The sequence below is a fragment of the Microcebus murinus genome, chromosome 13 (assembly GCF_040939455.1).
Source record: "Microcebus murinus isolate Inina chromosome 13, M.murinus_Inina_mat1.0, whole genome shotgun sequence".
NCBI classification, from domain to species: Eukaryota; Metazoa; Chordata; class Mammalia; order Primates; family Cheirogaleidae; genus Microcebus; species Microcebus murinus.
This window is the reverse complement of record NC_134116.1, coordinates 10,640,604-10,660,036: the sequence shown is the minus strand read 5'-3', so window position 1 is coordinate 10,660,036 and position 19,433 is coordinate 10,640,604. Positions and strand designations below refer to the sequence as shown.

General features: G+C 35.1%; 1 protein-coding gene across 2 annotated transcripts in view; it reads right to left on the bottom strand.

Moving 5' to 3' along the window:
* Positions 1-6,496: 6,496 nt before the first annotated feature.
* Positions 6,497-19,433, bottom strand: part of NALF1 (NALCN channel auxiliary factor 1) — a 620,077-nt gene continuing 607,140 nt past the window's right edge. Inside the window, exons 3-4 of one of the 2 annotated variants that reach the window (XM_012751854.2) lie at positions 13,740-13,785; positions 11,906-11,993 (exon numbers count right to left, since the gene is read on the bottom strand). In XM_012751854.2, the coding sequence (XP_012607308.1) occupies positions 13,763-13,785 (23 nt within the window). In that variant the 3' untranslated portion in view covers positions 11,906-11,993; positions 13,740-13,762. Of the gene's footprint in view, positions 11,994-13,739; positions 13,786-19,433 lie in introns of both variants that reach the window. The other variant, XM_012751853.3, reaches the window with a different exon arrangement.

Below are 19,433 nucleotides of genomic sequence, written 5' to 3'. Positions count from 1 at the left end.
TTAATTACTGTCCTGTTCTTAGAGCACATATCTCTTAAAATATGAAGCCTAAAAGTAAACACAAATCTCCAACAATCTGATACATATTACTGTAATAATGACAAACTTATGGTTACTTCCCTTTTAATGTTTCTGCTAAAATATTAATATAATCTAGAAACTATTTTTCAACCTTTGGAGTATATTACCCTGGGACTGGGCAGCCAATGACCTAATTTCTAAGGATCCACACTAAAGTAAAGAAAAAAATATATGTGTATATATGTATGAATATTATTTTGATTCATATGTAATTGTGTTTTATAAATTTAAGTATTATATAATGCATAAATATATAATATAATGCTTCATACTGTAGTGGTTTGACATATGATAGTTTGACATATGATTTTTCTGCTTTATGATGGTGCAAAAGTAATAAACATTCAATAGAATATCAATAAATGACATGAGATACTCAATACTTTATTATAAAATAAGCTTTGTGTTAGGTGATTTTGCCAAACTGTAGGCTGATGTACATGTTCTGAGCACGTTTCAGGTAGGCTGGGGGTAAATTATGATGTTTGTGGTTTAGGTGCACGTGTATTAAATGTGCTTTAAACTTACAATATTTTCAATTTATTTGGGTTTATTGTGATGTAATCACATTGCAAGTCGAAGATCATCTGTATATAATTTCTTGCTAAATGAAAACAAATTATAACTGGTGTCACAAGATGTGGATGGGTCCTTTAGATAATTTATGTAAAAAAGAGATCCTCCTAGCAAAGAAGGCTCAGATCATTCAACTAGACTATAATTTCTTTGATTGTTGATAAAGTTATGTAGAATTTTGCAAATTACCTTATTTTATAAAACAAAAACTTAAAAATGACTGTCCCCCTATATTTGCCAGTTCCAGGGTTTGAGGACCTGAAATCTCCTATTCTTATTTATCTTCTGTTAATAACCCACTGTCAATGAAAACCAAGAACACATCTACCCACGCTTGTTCTCCCTGACATCGAATCCATCAGTTTATAGAATTGGGTGAAAGACATGTTTTGATGTGCTGAATGGCTGCTTACATTGGTAGAAATGTTGGTAGGGCAAATTGGAAATACATATCAAAAGTGTTAAAGCTGTATTAGTCCATAAGCTTTCTTTAGAAAAACGTATCTTAAGCAGCCCTCAAAAATGTATGTATAAGAATGGTTACTACAGCATTAAATTAAAAAAAAAATGGAAGTCTCCAAATATCTCTCAATTAGAGACTAATAAATAAGCATGGTTAGCTGACAGCAGAATCCTGGGGCAAGGATAAGGAAGGGTGCTTGGGTAAACTTTATCCCTCTATTATTTGAGATTACTGGGTTAGTAATATCTGTACATACATGCTGGGGTGAACTCACAGACACACGTGTATGCAAATACCCACAGACACCTAAAAGAACAAACTCTTTTTCATATCTCCCCTGCCCATCTCTGCTGGAGGACAAAGTAGAAAGCATTAGACTATTCCCACTTTTAACCCCTTCAACACCTACACTCGTCCCTCTGTTTTCAATAGGAGTTAGGACTTTTCTTCAGTTTAAAGCTGATTGTCCGTCCTATAGTGTGACTCTCCCCCATCTCCCTGTCTATGCTGATATAGTCCGTGTCTTCATACATGACTGAAATCTCTATCTATGTTTTGCTTGCTGAATTCCTATTTGATTATTAAATTAAGAATGTCACTTTATCTGTGAAACTTAACTTCTGCCAGTTAAATGAGTCCACAGTACTGTAACCTTGCCGCAATTTTGATATAAAATGTATCACAGTTGTATGTTTTTCTCCTACGGGTCTAAGAATCCCTGAAAGATGAAAAATATGTCTTTTGTATCTGTTTCTCCAAAGCTTAGCCTAGTCCTGGGTACATATGCAGTTTAATAAGTTTATCCAAATAAATAAATGAAAACCATGAACATAGACAGTTTATATATCTATTTTATATAAACTAAAATATAGAAGTGTAAGATGTACATACTGTTCTCAAAATGAGAAGCATGGGGTATTGGTTTTAACCTTGAGTGTTTTTCTTTCTTCTCTGGAAGCTTCAATAAAATTTTTTTAAAAAGAGGAAAAGGTATAGAAGGCTACATTTGAATACCAAAAGACGTTATTTTCTTACCCAGAAATGTTATTGGTGTTCATTATATGATTTAAAAAAGAAACATCATCCTGCTTCCTGGCCTCTTGTACCACTTCAGAACTGGCTTCCAGTTCTTTCCATGGCATGGCTTCCGTGATAAAGATGGTGCCCATTATCCAGAAGATGATGCACTACCCAATTAGAAGATAAATGTCAACCAAACCAGCGACTTTGTGACAGGGAGACAAATGATATTGTACCTAAGCTTTGTCATTTTCCCTTTAGTATCACAGAAAATAAATTTCACTTTATAGTCACCTTTGAGAAGACTTTGAGGAAAAAATAGAAGATTAATTGGCCAAGTCCATAGGTAAAAGAAGGAGAAAATCTGGTCTTTGTTTCTATGAATGAAATCCCATGCTGACTTCATGCATTAAATAAATATTTTACAGGATATAGCTGCTATGTGTAATTGCACAGGTGTAAAAATTCTGAGTAGATTATTCCTAGAAGAAAAATGTGCTTAATATGTTTTGTTAGCCTTAAATCTTTTCAAATATATCTGCACATTTAAAGCAGCAGTGCTACAATTGTCTGTATAGTTGACTCATGAACAATATGGTGGTTAAGGGTGCTGAATCTGCATGGTTGAAAATCTGTGTATAACTCTTGACTCCCCCAAAACTTAACTACTAATAGCCAGCTGTTGACCAGAGCCTTACTGTAACATAAACAGTCCATTCACACAAATTTTGTATATTATGTGTATTATATGCTGTATTCTTATAATAAAGTAAACTAGAGGAAAGAAAATCATGAGGAAGAGGAAATAGCTTTACTATTTATTAAGTGAAAGTGAATTATAAAGGTCTTCGCCTTTCTCATCTTCACATTAAGCACACTAAGGAGGAGGAGGAAGGGGCGGGGCTGGTCTTTTGTCTCAGGGTGGCAGAGGTGGAAGAAAATCCACATGTAAGTGGACCCGTGTAGTTCAAGGCTGTGTTGTCCAAGGGTCGACTATCATTTGCAGAGAATTCAGATAAAAAACAAAATCAGGGGATTGTGGACTATTGTAAGTCTCGAAAAATAGGGCTAGACTTATGTTAAGGTGCTAGCTATCTATACAAATAGAAAGACAAAAATGTAGTAAGAACTATTTCAAGTAATATATGCAACAAAATTGTATTTTTATGGAGGTTAAATTTCCAATTCAGTTGAAATATATTATGGTTTTTTTCCAAAATCAAATTTCAAAAGTAAATTTTCTATATTATGTTCTATACATTTTTCTATATATTATTTTCTGTAAATTATTTTCTATAAATTTTCTATATTATTACAACATATGTAAAGTCAAATTACTAGCTTTGAAAAAGTCAAAGTCATTGTTTGCAACTTCAAATTTATTCTAATGAGAGTATTACATATTAGTATTTTTCATAGGCTCTGACAGTTTCCCTAAGCCATTTTGAAAGGAGTATTTCTTTGTGAGTCATTATAATCAATTACTGTATTAAAGTTTTTAGTATAAATTAAAGGGTCTTGGTGGCTCAACTAAACTTATTCTAATAATATAATATTTAATGTAGTTCTCATATTTTAATGTATTTTTTCTGATATGATCATTTAGTCCTCTTTTCCACCCTAGAAATTTTGGAACAGTTTACATGATTAAACAACAACACCAACACCAGTGTAGCTCATGTCAAATGAGATCCATTCCTAAAGTTGAGTTGAGAGGGAAAGAGATTGGGGGAGAGGGAGGGAGAGGGAGAGAGAGAGAAGAGAGATATATTAGGAAGGAGAAGGAGCAGAAAAGGGAAAGAGACCAACATAAATAAATCCAGGTAATTAAATCTGCTTATTAGATCTACTTCTAACAATGTAAATGTTTTGTTTGATACATATTGGGACTAAGAACTGGGTAGAGAGATGTTAATTGAATGTATTACTTAATGTAAGTATGACTCTACATAGTTCCATATGAAATTTGAGGAGACCCAGAAAGCTATAGAAAAACTACATAAAGTAAATAAAAAGCTACATTTTTTAAGAGGAAAGGAAAACTGCTATAAAACTACCAAATTTTAGACTCTAATTATGGTAAAAATATCTGCAAATATTTTACATGTATTTTACTTATATGAGAATCATCATGATGTATTTTTAGATACTTAAAACTGGATTTCACTCTATCACAGTTCAGAAAAAAGATAATTATATTGAATCAAAATGCTTTGGCTCAATTTAACTTTTGCATAGAGGTGTATCAAATGTTTCACTAAAATTTTCATCACGACCAAATCGTGTTTAAAGGCTTGGAAACTTTGTTCCTGTTAGATTTCATTTACTGATAACCTTTGCATGCCCTTTAGTTTAAGGAGAAGAAAAAAACAGACACAAATATTCATTTTGGGTTTTCTAAATAAAAAATGAAATTCTTCCAGGTGCTTCAGCAATAGCCATGATTATATCACTAAATCATCACATGGTTTATCCAGTGGCATTGTGAAGGTAGGTGTTTAACTTTTGAGCAGGACTAATCCAAGTCATCTATATTGTCTTCAATTCACAACAGTGCTTTGAGGCTGGTTTTCCTGTTGAACTGATAAACCATTAAGTCAACAGAAATTATTAGCTTAGCTGTTTGGTCATTATTCCATACCATATACAGAAATACATAAGAATAAGAAATAAAAATAAGACACAAAAGAGAAAAAGAAGTAAAACACTGAAACCATTATAGTTGTCCAGATAATTTTTGGGGAGCTCAATAAGCAAAATGGTCAGGTTTAATATAAATATTTACACAGAGGAGGTTATCCAATTCTGTTTTGGGATGAGTTCGATGGGTCAATAACAATGATGGTGACAGTAAAAGCAAATTGACCTAAAATGAATGATCTAAGCAACCAAAGAAAAAAGGCATAAAAGAACCTTGGCCATGCCTCTATATGCTTTTAATATTTGTGTTTTAATAATTGAGGATCTCAAATTTAAGAACTAGGGCATTTCTCTAGCCACTAGTATGTTCCTTAATGGTGTAACTTGGTTCTCTTCACATTCTTTTTAGTCTTTCAGAATTGATTGGTTTTAATGCAGTGAAATAAAGGGAAATGGCCATAAGTTGAAATTTGCATTTCAAAACAAATGACCTTCTAGTCACCTAGCACTGAGACAACTGGAATCTTGAACCACAGTGTTGCAATGAGCTGGAAGTTTTAGAAGAAATAGTCACTGAAGAAAGTCTATATTCAAAGATCAATGTTCATAGTCTGGCTTTCAACTGAAATTGTAAATTTAAAATCATTTGAAGATGTTAGTTATAGTTAGAAATATGGGATAGGTAACATATATGCATATATTAGGCAACATATCTACATATATTAAAATATCTATTAGGTGGATGAGAGATGGATAGACTCAAAAGAAAGATTTGATGAAATAAGAAAATTTAATCAAGAGCTCAGATGAATCCATTTACATATACTTTATCAAAAACTGGACAAGTTTCCTAACTTTTTTCACTATGACTTCATTCTGTGGAAATTATAGTATCAATTTAAGACCAAGATATTAATTCAACTTAGACATATATTCAAAAATTTAAATTTACTATAGTATTTTTTGCTTACGGAATCCAGAAGCATCAAAGATTTATAATTTTTAAAATCTGCAAGTACTTTAAATACCACTTTGAAGTTTCATCATTATTTCTACTATTATTCTAGATCAATTTACACTTGTATATAGAACCATCTCTCAATTTGTATAGACTTCTTTAACTTTTGCCTGTCATCAGCAATTTTGGGGGAGAGGACATCTATCGAAACAGAAGCTGTTTACCCTAAGTCATCAGAGTTCACTTTACTTCTATAATACACATAAATGCTTTCAAACTGGCTTGAAAATACATTGACAGTCAGTTTGCTAGATTAAAGATGTGAGGTGCTTTTCAAAAATACGTAATTAAAAGATACACCAATACAATTCAGAAACTCTGAAAGACTTCCAGGAGCAGTCCTTAGAAGGAAGCCAATAGTAGATGAATAATCTTGATAATATACTATTACTCAGGACTTACTGTGTACAGGAACACTTGTATTACTTATTTGAGTCCAAACCACTTGTATTACTTATTTGAGTCTCAAATGGTTCCATGAGGTATTTTCATTTCATATTTAAATATGTCCTCGATTTCCCTGGGTCACATGGGAGTCGAAGCTTGGACCCAAACTATGGCTTTGCCCTGGGATCCTGTGGCTTTTCTCTATATTGAAAAAAAAAAAAATTAAAAACCCATAATAAAACTACTTCTTTTTTTTTTTTTTTTTTTTTGAGACAGAGTCTCGCTTTGTTGCCCAGGCTAGAGTGAGTGCTGTGGCGTCCTAGCTCACAGCAACCTCAAACTACTGGGCTCGAGTGATCCTTCTGCCTCAGCCTCCCGGGTAGCTGGGACTACAGGCATGCGCCACCATGCCCGGCTAATTTTTTATATATATATCAGTTGGCCAATTAATTTCTTTCTATTTATAGTAGAGACGGGGTCTCGCTCTTGCTCAGGCTGGTTTTGAACTCCTGACCTTGAGCAATCCGCCCGCCTCGGCCTCCCAAAAAACTACTTCTTAACACAGTATTTCATCAAGATCTTCCCATAGATCCATTCTCCTTTACTTCCAAAATATTGAATAATGGAGCAACAAATTGCAGAGAAAAATGTAATGTGGGCAAACTACCTCAAAGAGGTTGGATACCTCTTTCTGATGGTTTTGAAATTTTTATTTAACTTACTGATTTTATAAATATCTTAGAATTTTGAGAAAACACGTTCAACTCCCAAAGTATATTTGAGACCTAAGGTTCCCACTGGGCACCAGAACCAGCTAGTATAATTTGTAATCAGATGTTTGAGTTCCACCTTTTACTACTTACCTACCTGTGTGGCCTAAGACAAGATAGCCTGTTGATTTTCTTTTCAACTTTAATCTGAATGACTTGTCTCAGGTAAACATAGCCCTGAAGTACAGTCTCTTAAGAATGAAGAACATATTTAATATTTTGTTTCATGCCTTAAGTTTTATTCCAAGGCTGAGAAGATTGTTTATACATTTTATTATTATTTGGAGAATTTCTAGAATTTGTAGGAGAGTTTGATAGTTCTTATAAATGTCATGGAAATATTGCTTTAAAGTATACTCAGTTTTTTTCCCTTCCTCCCACTTAAAGTCTTGTTATTCTTCATTACCCAATACCTACATGCCAAATTCAGTTTTTCCTAAACATCATTAAAGCTTGGAAGATGGAGGAGATTCTGGTTATTTCAAAATTGTTATTTCTTCATTAATGGAGACATTTTGAGAGTCTGGTTTCCATATCAAAGTAGGTATGGTTTTTAAATGAGCATGCTGCTCAAACTTTAGCAAACACATAAGAATCATTCATCATAATGTGATACATGTGCTGTTATGGACTGAATAATTTTGTGGTTAAAGTTTCACTTTCAAGTGATAGATACATATATATTATATATCCTCCTATCTCTGTAAAGATATCCCATAGTATATAACCCTTTCCCCTTATCTGTACATATGTATACATATGAAATCACATACCTGCCTGCAGTTCTAGTAAAAACAAGATGCACCTTTCATGTCTGTGCTGATTCAATGCTTCTATTAGCAAGAACACTATAAATTCAGTTGTTGCCTTGAAAGAATGAAAATCATGCCTCAGACTAATTAATGTTTTATTGTTGTTCAGATATCAAATGTCATATACCAATTCAAGCATTTGGCACATGGGTCTGGCATCCAACTGTTTCTTTCATTTACTTTATTCCCCTGGCAAAAATAATGCTGTTATTCATTTATATGAAAACCTATTTTCCCCTCCCTCCCTCTCTTCCTTCCTGTCTTTTTTCTTTGCTACCTGCTTACCTTATTTTATTTTAATGACCTTAGGTTCTGTCCTTGAAGTCACCAATTTATTGGTAAGAAGCCAAAGTATTTTTTGTAATGATGCCATTTAAAAGAGCAACTTTCACAAACTATATTGTGGGAGAGGGGAATAATACTATCTTTCTAATGACAGAAAAGTTAATATGGTGTGTCACCAAATGCAAATGTAATAAGGAATTTAACTCTGCTTATGTTATTTGAAATTTAGCTTAGCACTGCCAGCATTTTCTACAAACTGGAATTTCTCTACTGCAGGAAAAAAAAAACAATAATAAACACATGGAAATCTATTCCATACATTTATAAAACAAATATTTTCTTGGTTTTCAACTTACTTTAAAAATAATTGTTTTACTATGGTAGTTCAATTATACAGTATGAAATAGATATCCACTACAACAAAAAAAGGAACAAGATGGTGATTACAAAAAGAGGAGGATCTGAATGTATTCTGTCAAAATTAATATGTGCACATCAAGCATGCTCAAGTATGTGCCAGGAAAACTACTACACTCCATGGATGTAGTGAAATTTCCATCATCAACGATTGTTTCTTAACCTTGTAAAGGAGTCATTGCATATTTGGCATTCTCTGGCTGACCCTAGGAAAATCTGCTTTGCTTCAACATTTCCAGTGGAAATATTATGGGAAAGTGGTTACACACTTACAACAATAAATGCTAGGCACTGAGATAACTCTCTTATAATAAGAATAAATAAACATAATAAGAAAAATATTCTACTGGAATAAAAGATTATTTCAATGTTGGCTAATTTGTTCATTTCCTTTTTCTCCCTACCATCTCTTCCTCACCTAAATTATCATTTTGTATCTGTAATTAATATCATTGTTTATCCCAACTTTTGAAGTTGTTCTATGGAGGGCTTACCTCTCATGTAAAATACTAGTGGTTTTTGCTTTCCATCTTTTGTTTGCCATTCTCTCCAAACTAAAAAAACTAAAATATGTGTAAATGGAAGCTTCTGATCTCCTTATACTTGAAAAGAACTTTAATCAGTCACAAAAGATATTAAGAAAAAAATGAAAACCTGTCTCTTAAGGGATTTTTTTTCCATCATTTTGTTGAATGTTTGCATACCAGTAAAAGTGGGTAGAACTTTAACCCATATTGATGTGTCATTTTTCTGCAAGAATGGAAATGCGCATGGCATGAACAGAAGCAGCATGAGGAACCTTGAAGAGATGGAGGGTGGAGTGGCCTTTCCAGAGCAGAGGTAGATGAAGGTCATCACAAACTCTTTCCCGGCCATTTACTTACAGTGCTTAAGAGGTCATATGAGTAAGAGCTCACCCAGTGGGTTCTTCCACATGAACCACTTTCCATCTCTGCAGCTTATCATCCCAGCCCCATTGAGAATCCCTATTCCACCACCAGTTAGGGCAATTATAATGCTCATTTCTACAAGTGTCTAACAGTCAACAACTGAATGCAATTAATATGTCCCCCCCCAAAGCTACTCACTTCTCCAACTTGTGTCCCCAGAAAAGCACCATGTTTCCAATTAAAATACAATGACAATTGCGTATGTGTGTGTGCACATGTGAATGTATTTGTATTTGCAGGGAAAACATTTTTTTATAAAAGAACAAAAACTGGAGAATGTTCCATTTTTGGTGGTTTTTTTTTTTTGTATTTGCGCAGACCATTTTAGGATTTTCAGTCTCAACAAAACACTATTAAAACAAAGAATCTAGTAAAATATTTGTGCATGTACTGCTAAACAATTCTAGCAATTTTATTAAGCAATACCTTTATTATTTTTTGAATATTCTTAACAGACTGGAACAAAACATTTTTTATTCAAAACAAAATATGCATACTGTACGCATGTCGCAGGGTTAAGTATGATGCAGAGGTTAAAGTCTGTTTGAACAAAAACAAATGCCTGGGGCAATTTCATAGCTATAAAGTTAATAACTAAATTTTGTTCGCTAAGAGGACCTTTTCTATGGATTTCCTTCATCTCTCAGTCACACCACAAACTTATTTGAAGTGCACTTCCCAAGTGTAGTTAGAGAATAGGAAGGAATGTAAAATGTTTTTTTTAATTATTTGTTTTGTTTGTTTGTTTTTTTTTAAAAACAGCCCTTATTAACTCTTCCTTCCACTGATACTACTGTAAACTCATAAAAGCCTTTTTTTAGAAAGCAAATTCATAAACACTCAGCAGGTGAAATGTTCCCACAAAGAAAAAAAAAATACAAACAGAGTGATCAGACCTCTTTTCTTCAGCTACCTAGAGCATGTTAGAGTGATAAAGTTTTTGCACTTTAATAAAAATGGCTGACCTACTTATTTTTTTAAAAAGACGTTGTTCCTCTGTGATAATGCAGAATCGCATACACTTTATACCTGGAATAATTTTAAACCGTATGTTAGGGAAATACTGGAATAGAATTGTATATATTCTGTATACTGCAGATGTTTGAGCATTTCTAGTATCTCTTCCACAACAATAAAGGAGGAAAAGAAGTTCAGGTTTGTGTCTGCAATCTCTTTGCTCCCATTACGATGGCCAAAATGTGCTTGTATAGTACTGCGACAGAACTCAAATCACGATGAAAGCCCACCTCCGCCTTCGAGGAAAGACGCCCTCGCTCCCCACGCCTGACTCTGGATGGCCACTCCTGTCCGCCCGACCAGCAAGAAAGGACTGGGCCGCTTGGGGGTGGGAACTGGAGCAACACAGTTCATGATAGCTTTTTTTGTTTTTTGTTTTTCCTTTTATTTTGTTTTCAACAGAAAAATGTGTTAACTGTCTGATTCCACCTATGATGGAGAGCACTTGTTTGTTCAGCCAAAAAGGAACCCCGCCAGGCCCCTGGCCCCGCTCCCGTGGGTCTGTGCAGCAGGGCCGGAGCCGGGGCGCGCACACCCGCCCTGCGGCTACACGGACAGAAGCAAGCGGATGTTGTCTGCTCAGGGCACGAGGAGAGGGCCGGGCGGGCAGGGCCGGGAAGGGCGTGGGTTCCACGGGTAGGAGGGACGCTTGGGGAATTTTTTTTTTATTTTTTTTTATTTTTTGTTGTTTTCTTTTTTTTGTCTTTTTTTAAATTTTTTATTTATTTTTTTTTTGTTGTTGTTGTTTTTTGCTATACCGTGAGGTCATAGCAATCATTCCTCTAATAGAAACTGACAGGACGTAAAGACAGAACTATATCTGATGAACACACACAATGACTAGAAATATATATATAGAGAGAGAGACGGTGAAAAGACTTAGTTTACCTCTGAGAAACCATCCCGAAAAATAAAGCCTGTATTAACAAGTGCAAAAAAAAAATAATAATAAATAAACCAACAAATAAACCCAAACCAAAACGAAAGCAAATAAAACCTCCAAACATTAAAACACAGTGTATAAAATGGTGTGAGAAATTTAAAGTCACTTGACAGCCTTTTAGTCAATAAAAAGCTGTGGTGGTGTCCTTTGTTTGGATTCAGGCCCATCTTGTTTTTTTGTTTTTTGTGTTTTTTTTTTTTTAAATTTTACCCTAAAGGCCTTGCAAGAAGTAATTGGAGGGTAAAAGCACCCAGTTTCTGTGACGCGGGGCAGCGGCCGCGTGTGCACGGAGGGCCAGCCGCTGCCCCGGGACGCGGAGCCCCGTCACTCCTCGTTGGCCGAGTTGTCCTCCAGCGTGTGGATGCCTCCCAGGCCCAGCCCCGTCGCGTTCTGCGCCGCCGAGGCCGTGAGCACTGTGTGCAAGAGAATCAGTACGAGGACACACAGTTTGAGTCTGCTGTTGCACAGTCTGGTTGCTGACGACGCTGTGAGCGACGTCCTGTGGCAGGACTCGCTTTTCTCCACTGTCCCTCTGGGTGGGCTCCGCGCGCGCGCCTCTCTCCTGACGTCACAGCATTCTGGTTCATCATTGGTTAGAAAGGTTTCATAGAGCCCTGCGGGCGGAAGAGAGGGAAGGGTTAGCAGGAGCGAGATCCGCCCAGGAGGGAGCTCACAGCGGGGTGGACAGCTGCGACTTTAACTGCCTCAGCCACAAGATCTCACAAGCAATTCAACATTTTTTCAGGGGAAGTCAAGTCAATACAATTAGGATAAATAGTGAGCCAAAGTGGTCTCAAACCAGCACTGTTAGACTCCTCAAACTGCTCTTTCTCATTCCTGCCGGCCATGCCATGGAATTTCTGGGTTGTTGTGAACAATGAATAAAAGATTTCATCAGGCCAAAATCAGAGCTTGAGGGTCTGCATCAACTCGGAGACCACGTATATTCAACCATCCTTTTTTCTTTAACAGGAATGTGATTAATGCAATGCATAAGCTAACGTTGACTAGTTATGCTGAGCAAAACAACCAACCAACCAAACACGATGTCGTAGCAGTAGCAACCAAGTTACTAATCTTTTTTTTTATTTTTATCATAACGCCTCAGCCTGTCTTATATCTCTCTGTGTATCCGATGGGAGATCAGGTCATTTTGATTTATTTTCTAAATATTTCTCCTATTTTTCTCCATTTGCTTTCTACTCATGACTGGCTGAATTGAGGCTTTAATTATCTTTTTCTTGGACCATCCCAGTAGGAATCTCCCTGCTTTTTCACTCTTCTCTTCTTCCAATCTAGCCTCCAACTTTGCCTTTCAATAATTCTCTCTCTCTCTTGCTTGTACTCTCCTGCTTTCTTTTTTTTTCCTTGCTGAATCTCCTTTTTATCCTCTTTTTTTCTTCTTTCTCTGATTATACACATTGTTCTTATTTTAAAATTGATTAATGCACATTTTCAAACTTTTGAAGTGGTGAAAAAATAAAACTGCATTATCTATGATCTTTCCAATATTTTGCCTAGCTATATTATGCATATTATTTTTATGTATCTGTATAAGCCCTGGTGTATCTTTTTTCTTTTTTCACTTGACTGAAACATTTTCCCACTGGTGTTAGAAGAAACTTTCTACACAAATTTTGTCATATTTTTCTCATGCTTGAAAAACTTAAAAATGAAGATAATAATAGAGTAGTTATAAGAATTAAATGAGATTTTTCATGTAAAGTACTTGGCTCAGTGCCTAATACGTATAAATAACTTGAAAAATTTGGCTACTGTGAATAATAATAATTATCAGTGATATCTCATTGCCTCTTTCTACTTAAGTAATAAAATCTAAAACCTTTTCCTCTCTCTGCAGACACAGTGCTCAATGCTCCAGCAATCCTGAACCACTGTCTCTTCCCAGAACACTCAAGCCTATATCATTAGTCAAGCTGTTTTTTGTCCTGAAATTTCCTCCATAAACTCATCTATGTAATAATTCTCATTTATCTTTCAAGCTTAGCCCAAATTAAACTCCCTGTGTGAAACGTGTATTCACGCCCCTGGGCTACAAGTACATTTTGTGTAACTCTTCAATAGAGCAATGTTTATTTTTTTCTTTTAATCACAATTGCTCATTTTCAGGTCAATTTCCTTAATTATTTGTCAACTTACAAACATAAACTATACATTTTCAGCTTTGGATTCCCAGTATGTAGCAGAATGCCTAAACTAAATAATTAATGAGCATTTATTACATGAATAAATTCAGTATATCTATTTCTTTAATTAAAATGAATCTCTTAAATAATATACACTTCAGTCTTCAGTTTCTTTTAAAGAAATGACCAAGATATCCTTATAATGATGCTTACAATATTCATTTCTTCTTAGGCATTCAAAGGTAAACTTCACCTTCGCCTAGATAGAATATGAAAAAAAACTGAATTAATGAGATCTGCAGCTCTGACATTTTTATTGTATGATATTTTCTTTTTCCATATAAGATACCTCACTGGTACACTAATCATTTACTGACGTATATGTTTTCCAATACTATATTCTACAACAAAAATAATTTATAATAAGTTACAAAATATAATTTATAATTTATTATAAAATAATTTATAATAAGTTATAAAAATATAAGTATAAAAGTCATTAAGATCAACATTTTAGAATGTTTAATAGTCAGAATATGTTTAACAATGTCATCTAAATAAGAAGTTCTTCCAAAGTTGTTCAGAAACTAGTTTGCTGATTTATAACTAAAATCATCTCAGAAAAATAAGGCAGTTCACTCAGGCCAATAAATTAATCCTTCTTTTTGACTGGCACAATTAATATTCTTTTTTTTCCCTCCCATCCATATTTTCAATCAGTTTTTATTCTGAGTTATGAATGACATGCACACATATTAAAGATTAAATAATACCACAGGGTATCTTACAAAATAAGAAAAAATAAATTCCTCCACCTCCCCCATCTCAAATTCTTCCTTCTGAAATGCAAATATTTGAACCTCTTTTAGCTGCTTTTGTATTTAGTGCCATTTCTGAAAATAACTTGTTTATGTTTTTCTTGATTTTTCTTCTTTTAGCATTATCTGTAGCTTCCCCTTAGGAAATATAGAAAAAAAAATTCATTCTCCTCTTTCCTTCAGCAAATATACTTCCCTCCAAACCAGCACCCATTCTCCATAAACAGTAAGTTGGATATTTGGTATTCTCTTTATGATATTAGGATGACATAAATACAATTCTTAATTTAGCCATATAGTAAATTCCAGTTTTGTATTCCTATTCCACATTGTTTCTCCTAGAGCTAATACTTATCTTGTAATTTTCCATATACTTACTAATGTAACCCCAAATACTCTGTCAGCTGCTTCACTTGCATCAGGTGTCCTATCAGTTCACTTTCCTGACGAAATATCTCCTGGAGCTCTTCCCATCTGGACTGGCTGCTTTCATGCCTGATGCACAGCTGCCACCCTGCGATTGGGATTCCTATTCCCTGTATCCTGCGCACTGCCCTCTCCTCCCTTGTCTTAGTCCACAACCCTTCAGTATCTTCAGTAGGAAAGACTCATGAGGGTGAATTTCCAAGATGCTGCGTGCCTAAAAATGTGTTTATTTACTTCCCATTTAATTGATTGTTTGGCTGGGGATGGAATTCTAATTTAGGAATTGCCATCTTTCAGATTTATTCAAGCATTATTCCCACATTTGGTTGTTGGACCTTTAAAACCAACCCTTATAATTCTCTTCCCTCTCCTATTTCATATTACTACAGCCCTTTGCTCTGCTTTCCAGACCATTTGGTGGGTTTCTGTGTGTAATAATTTTATTGAATTTTGTTTTTTTCCCTATGATTATTTTAATTTCCAAGAGCTCTTTTACATCATCTGAATGTTGCTCTTTTTGAAGTGACTGTTCTCATTTCATGATTACAATATGTATTTTTATCTCTCTGAGATAATTGTGGTACTTGCATTTGTTGTGTTCCATTCCCTCCTTGAATGGGCTCCTTTTCTCTGTTACTTTATTTTTCTTCTTTGTTTGTTTGTTTTTCACATGGGAAGGCTATGCATTCTTGATTGCCTGTACATAACAAGGAGTGCTGCAAGTCAGGGCATCTAAGCTGTTGATGATGTGTTAAACTGTAGGATGAGATGCCCGAGGTGTTTAAATGGAGAAACTTAAAATTCTGTCTTCAGGCTGATCAGATTCCCTAGAAAATTCTACCCAGGATCTGTCCTGGAGGGGGAAGGCCAGGCTGCCAGTTTTCTGACAGTAGAGTGGGAGAAGGAGGCTGGCAATGGGGCCTCTCAGCATCCCTGTATAGACATTTCTTGATCCTGGTGGTCACTGTGGTCCTTGCATCTCAACTTCTGGTTTGGCTCTCAGGCCAACAACCATCCTTTTATTCTCTCTAAAACATTATGTGAGCTCATCGAGGAGATTAATAGCATTCAGTTCTATGTGGTTATAGTACCAATATCCCTACTTTCTCATTGGCTCTTGGTTTGAAATTCTAGCTTCTTCTAGAGGTCACCGGCATTCCCTGGTTCACATCTGCTTTCTCCACCTTAAAATCCAGCAATATTGGGTTGAGTCCTTCTCATGCTTCCAATCTCTCCTTTTCTGAACTCTCCTTTTGCCTCAACACTTCTAACTGGTTTTTAGGTTCTTCTAACTGATTCCGGCTGACTCTTCTAACTTCTTTTGTGATTACATTGGGAATATCTGGATAATCCAGGACACTCAAGCTCTTTATTTCAAAGTCAGCTGACTGGCAATCTTAATTCTGTGTGCAAAGTCCTTGGTGCCATGCAATGTGACAAATTTACAGGCATAACATCAGGAGAGGAGGTCACCGAAGTCACAATCCTGCCTACCACACTGATGTTATTATTCTCGTTTCATTGAGGGCCTGGGCTTGTAATGTTCTGTAACATCATGTTGAATATTCCATAATCTGTTGTATTCCAAAATTTCAGGAAGATGCAATTTCTTTACAGCTTCTTCTGCTGAATCCTTCAATCTGAAACCATGTTTTTATTCTACTCTAGTCTCGTTTTGATAATCAATCCTTCCCTCACTTCCACTTTTCTGTTTTGTCTTATTTCATTCAAAAAGCTTCTATTGGATGGATCCTGGCCCTTCCATATAATTTTTCTCTTACTGCCTTTTCTCTGTGATGCCTGTCACATCTCTCAAAGAGGCAGAGTTCTCCTTTGGGTTAGTGAATGGGAAAAAGCAAACAAATTGCAGCTCCCTTCCCACCACTACCAGAAGTGAATGAGAAGATTAAATCTGAGGTTCCTCACATCCATTTCAGGTGGCTCATTCAGTGTCTTTAGAAAGAAGATTTCTGATTTTATTGGGGAAATACCACCATAACATATGTAGGAATTGGGGTGTCCAGGCAGCTCAGATGTCTGCTAATAATCTTGAATCTATCAGGTAATCTCTGGTGTATTTTGTTCTTTGCTCTCTGTAATTCCTGAAAACAAATCCTGATCACCAGAGAGTCCTGTTGGAAGAGCGGTTCCCATCTCTTCTGCTGTCTATTTTAGAGTTCACTCTGAAGACTCACAACTCTGAAATCTACTTTTTCTCTTTTATACATTTGTTTAAAGTAGCCATTCTAATGGTGTGCTACTTTCTAGGTTTTATTGCTTCTATGAATGTATCTTATTTTGTAGTTTTTACTTCAATTTTAATAGGATTTAGAGACAGATGGGAGGTAAAAATTTTGGCTTCGGCTTGCCAGCTTGAACCAGAAGTCACGCTCATACTTAAATGCAATGACTTACTCATTATCAAAACAATTTTTTGCCATCATGTAAATCCTAATTTAGTATTGTGGAAATGGTGTTTGAAATCAGTGTTTCGACTTTAATGACTCTTCATGTTATATTTGCTACAACAGTGATTTCACATGAACATAATCTAGAATTTGTTTAAAAATAACATAAAAAATTTTGAAAATAATTGGGATTTAAATTGTATCTACATTTTTTCCAAAGGTAAAAAGTTATAAAATAAATAACCTCTAGAGAATTTGCTACTTTTCTAGGTTTATTTTATAACTGGGTAGATAAAACAATACAAAATAAGAGATCAATCTAAGAAATCTAGAAAAATCTTTCTAAATAGTAGTGACCATTTGCAGAAAGAATTCTGTAGACTTTTAAATATCTGTATATTTATAATTTGTATCATATCTTTTTAAGGCCAGGGAAAATTTTAAGTAATTAAGGCATATATTTGTAAACTGGTAGTTTTTTGGGGGCAGTAGGGACAGATGTATCAGATATGTAATAATGATTAAAGGCTAGCATCAATACATATAACTAATATTAATGGAATTATATTACTTTTCTTTTATTGACATTGTTGAGGGTAAGGACTACTCCTCCATTCCATCCTGGTAAATGCAATGCCTGGCAGTATGTAGACAAGTATATCTAAAAAAAGAACAGTAAATATTTGTTTAACGAGCAAAAGTACCAAGAAATAATGCACTATTACCTTGAGTTGTTAGAGAGTGCTGCAATGAATCGAATGTATTAGACCACAGAGCACCTATCCATAGCCTAACTGCAAAATGTAATTCAAGTACACATATCAGGAAGAAAACTGACACGTACTCTTAAGAAAGGCCCATACGGACCTGATTATGTAAAAGCCATTCAGAGCTGAAAGTTAACTGCACATTAGATGGAATATAGATTGCTCTAAAACTGAAAAATGATACTAAATGAAATTAAAATCAAAAGCCCACATTTAAATGGCAGAGAAGTTATAAGAGCATTTACTCATTCATTAAGACCATAAGTGAAGTTGAGGAATAAATTGGGCATCTGAAATATCTTGAAGCTAAGCAGACAATTTCCTCAACCAATGTTCCTAATGTTTTCCAGTATTTTACCGGGAGAACAAAGACTGTCTGCAGCCAGAGAGAGTATAGTCTAAACAGAAACCTAACACACGCTGCTAAATATCACATTTCACGTTATTATTTTCCCCAAAATAATTACAGTAACTTTTAAAATTATGAAACATTTATTCTAAGAAAATAGAAAAGAAAAAAATAATGGGCAAAGAAAATGTATGTTCAACAACTATATCATTTAATTTTCCGCCCCAAACCTAACGAATCCTTTGAGGTTGCCCTGAAGATGCTTGGACTTTATAGGATGTCCTGCAGGAAAGCCACGTGAATTTGCGTCTGCACCAAGCATCAGAACAAAGCAGGGTTCAAGGGAGTGGACATTGTCAGGATAGAGTCACTCTCGTCCCTCTTCCCTATTCTGAGAAGTTACCAAGTCCCAGGACTTCCAGTGGAGACAGTAAGAGTCACTTGGGAAAGGAATAAGAATCGCAACTCCTTTCCCTTCATCACGATGAACCAACCATTATTGCAAAAATACTTTCATTTTTCAGGTTCTATTACTCTCATATGGGAAGGGTGCTTAAGGAATTTCATGAAGTACATTTAAGAACTCAGAATAATTTAAGTGTTCCGTATGAATCTACATTACAAGAGGGTGTAAAATAATTGGATCTTTCTCGTGGATGTTTCTGTAACTGCATGTCGAGTGCTGGCTAGCTCAGCAGTGGTTTTATTCACATCATTTCCCAAGAGTCCACATAAAGAAAACTGTATGTTCCTGGTTGAGAACATTACCTATTATGCTCTATTTCTATTTATTTTTGTTATTTTTCTTTGTGAAATGGCACCGTGGGGCTCACATATTGTAAATCAGTGTCATTGTTTAGCATTTTGCCCACAGTCGTTTTTAAATTGGAAATCCTTGGTAACTACAATTCTGCAAAGGAAGTATCCTTGAAAACAGGAAACTATATAAATAATGCTGTGGCTGCGATCTCTCAAACCATAAGTGTAATTGAAGAAACAGTATTGCTAATGCTTTGAGCCGCCAATGTATTCAGAGTACAAACAACATTTCCTGCTTTTCTTTTTAAAAAGAAAACCAGACTTTCTGTGTAATGACAGAACACATACACAACTGTCCCAAAGTCTGTGTCCGCATGCGT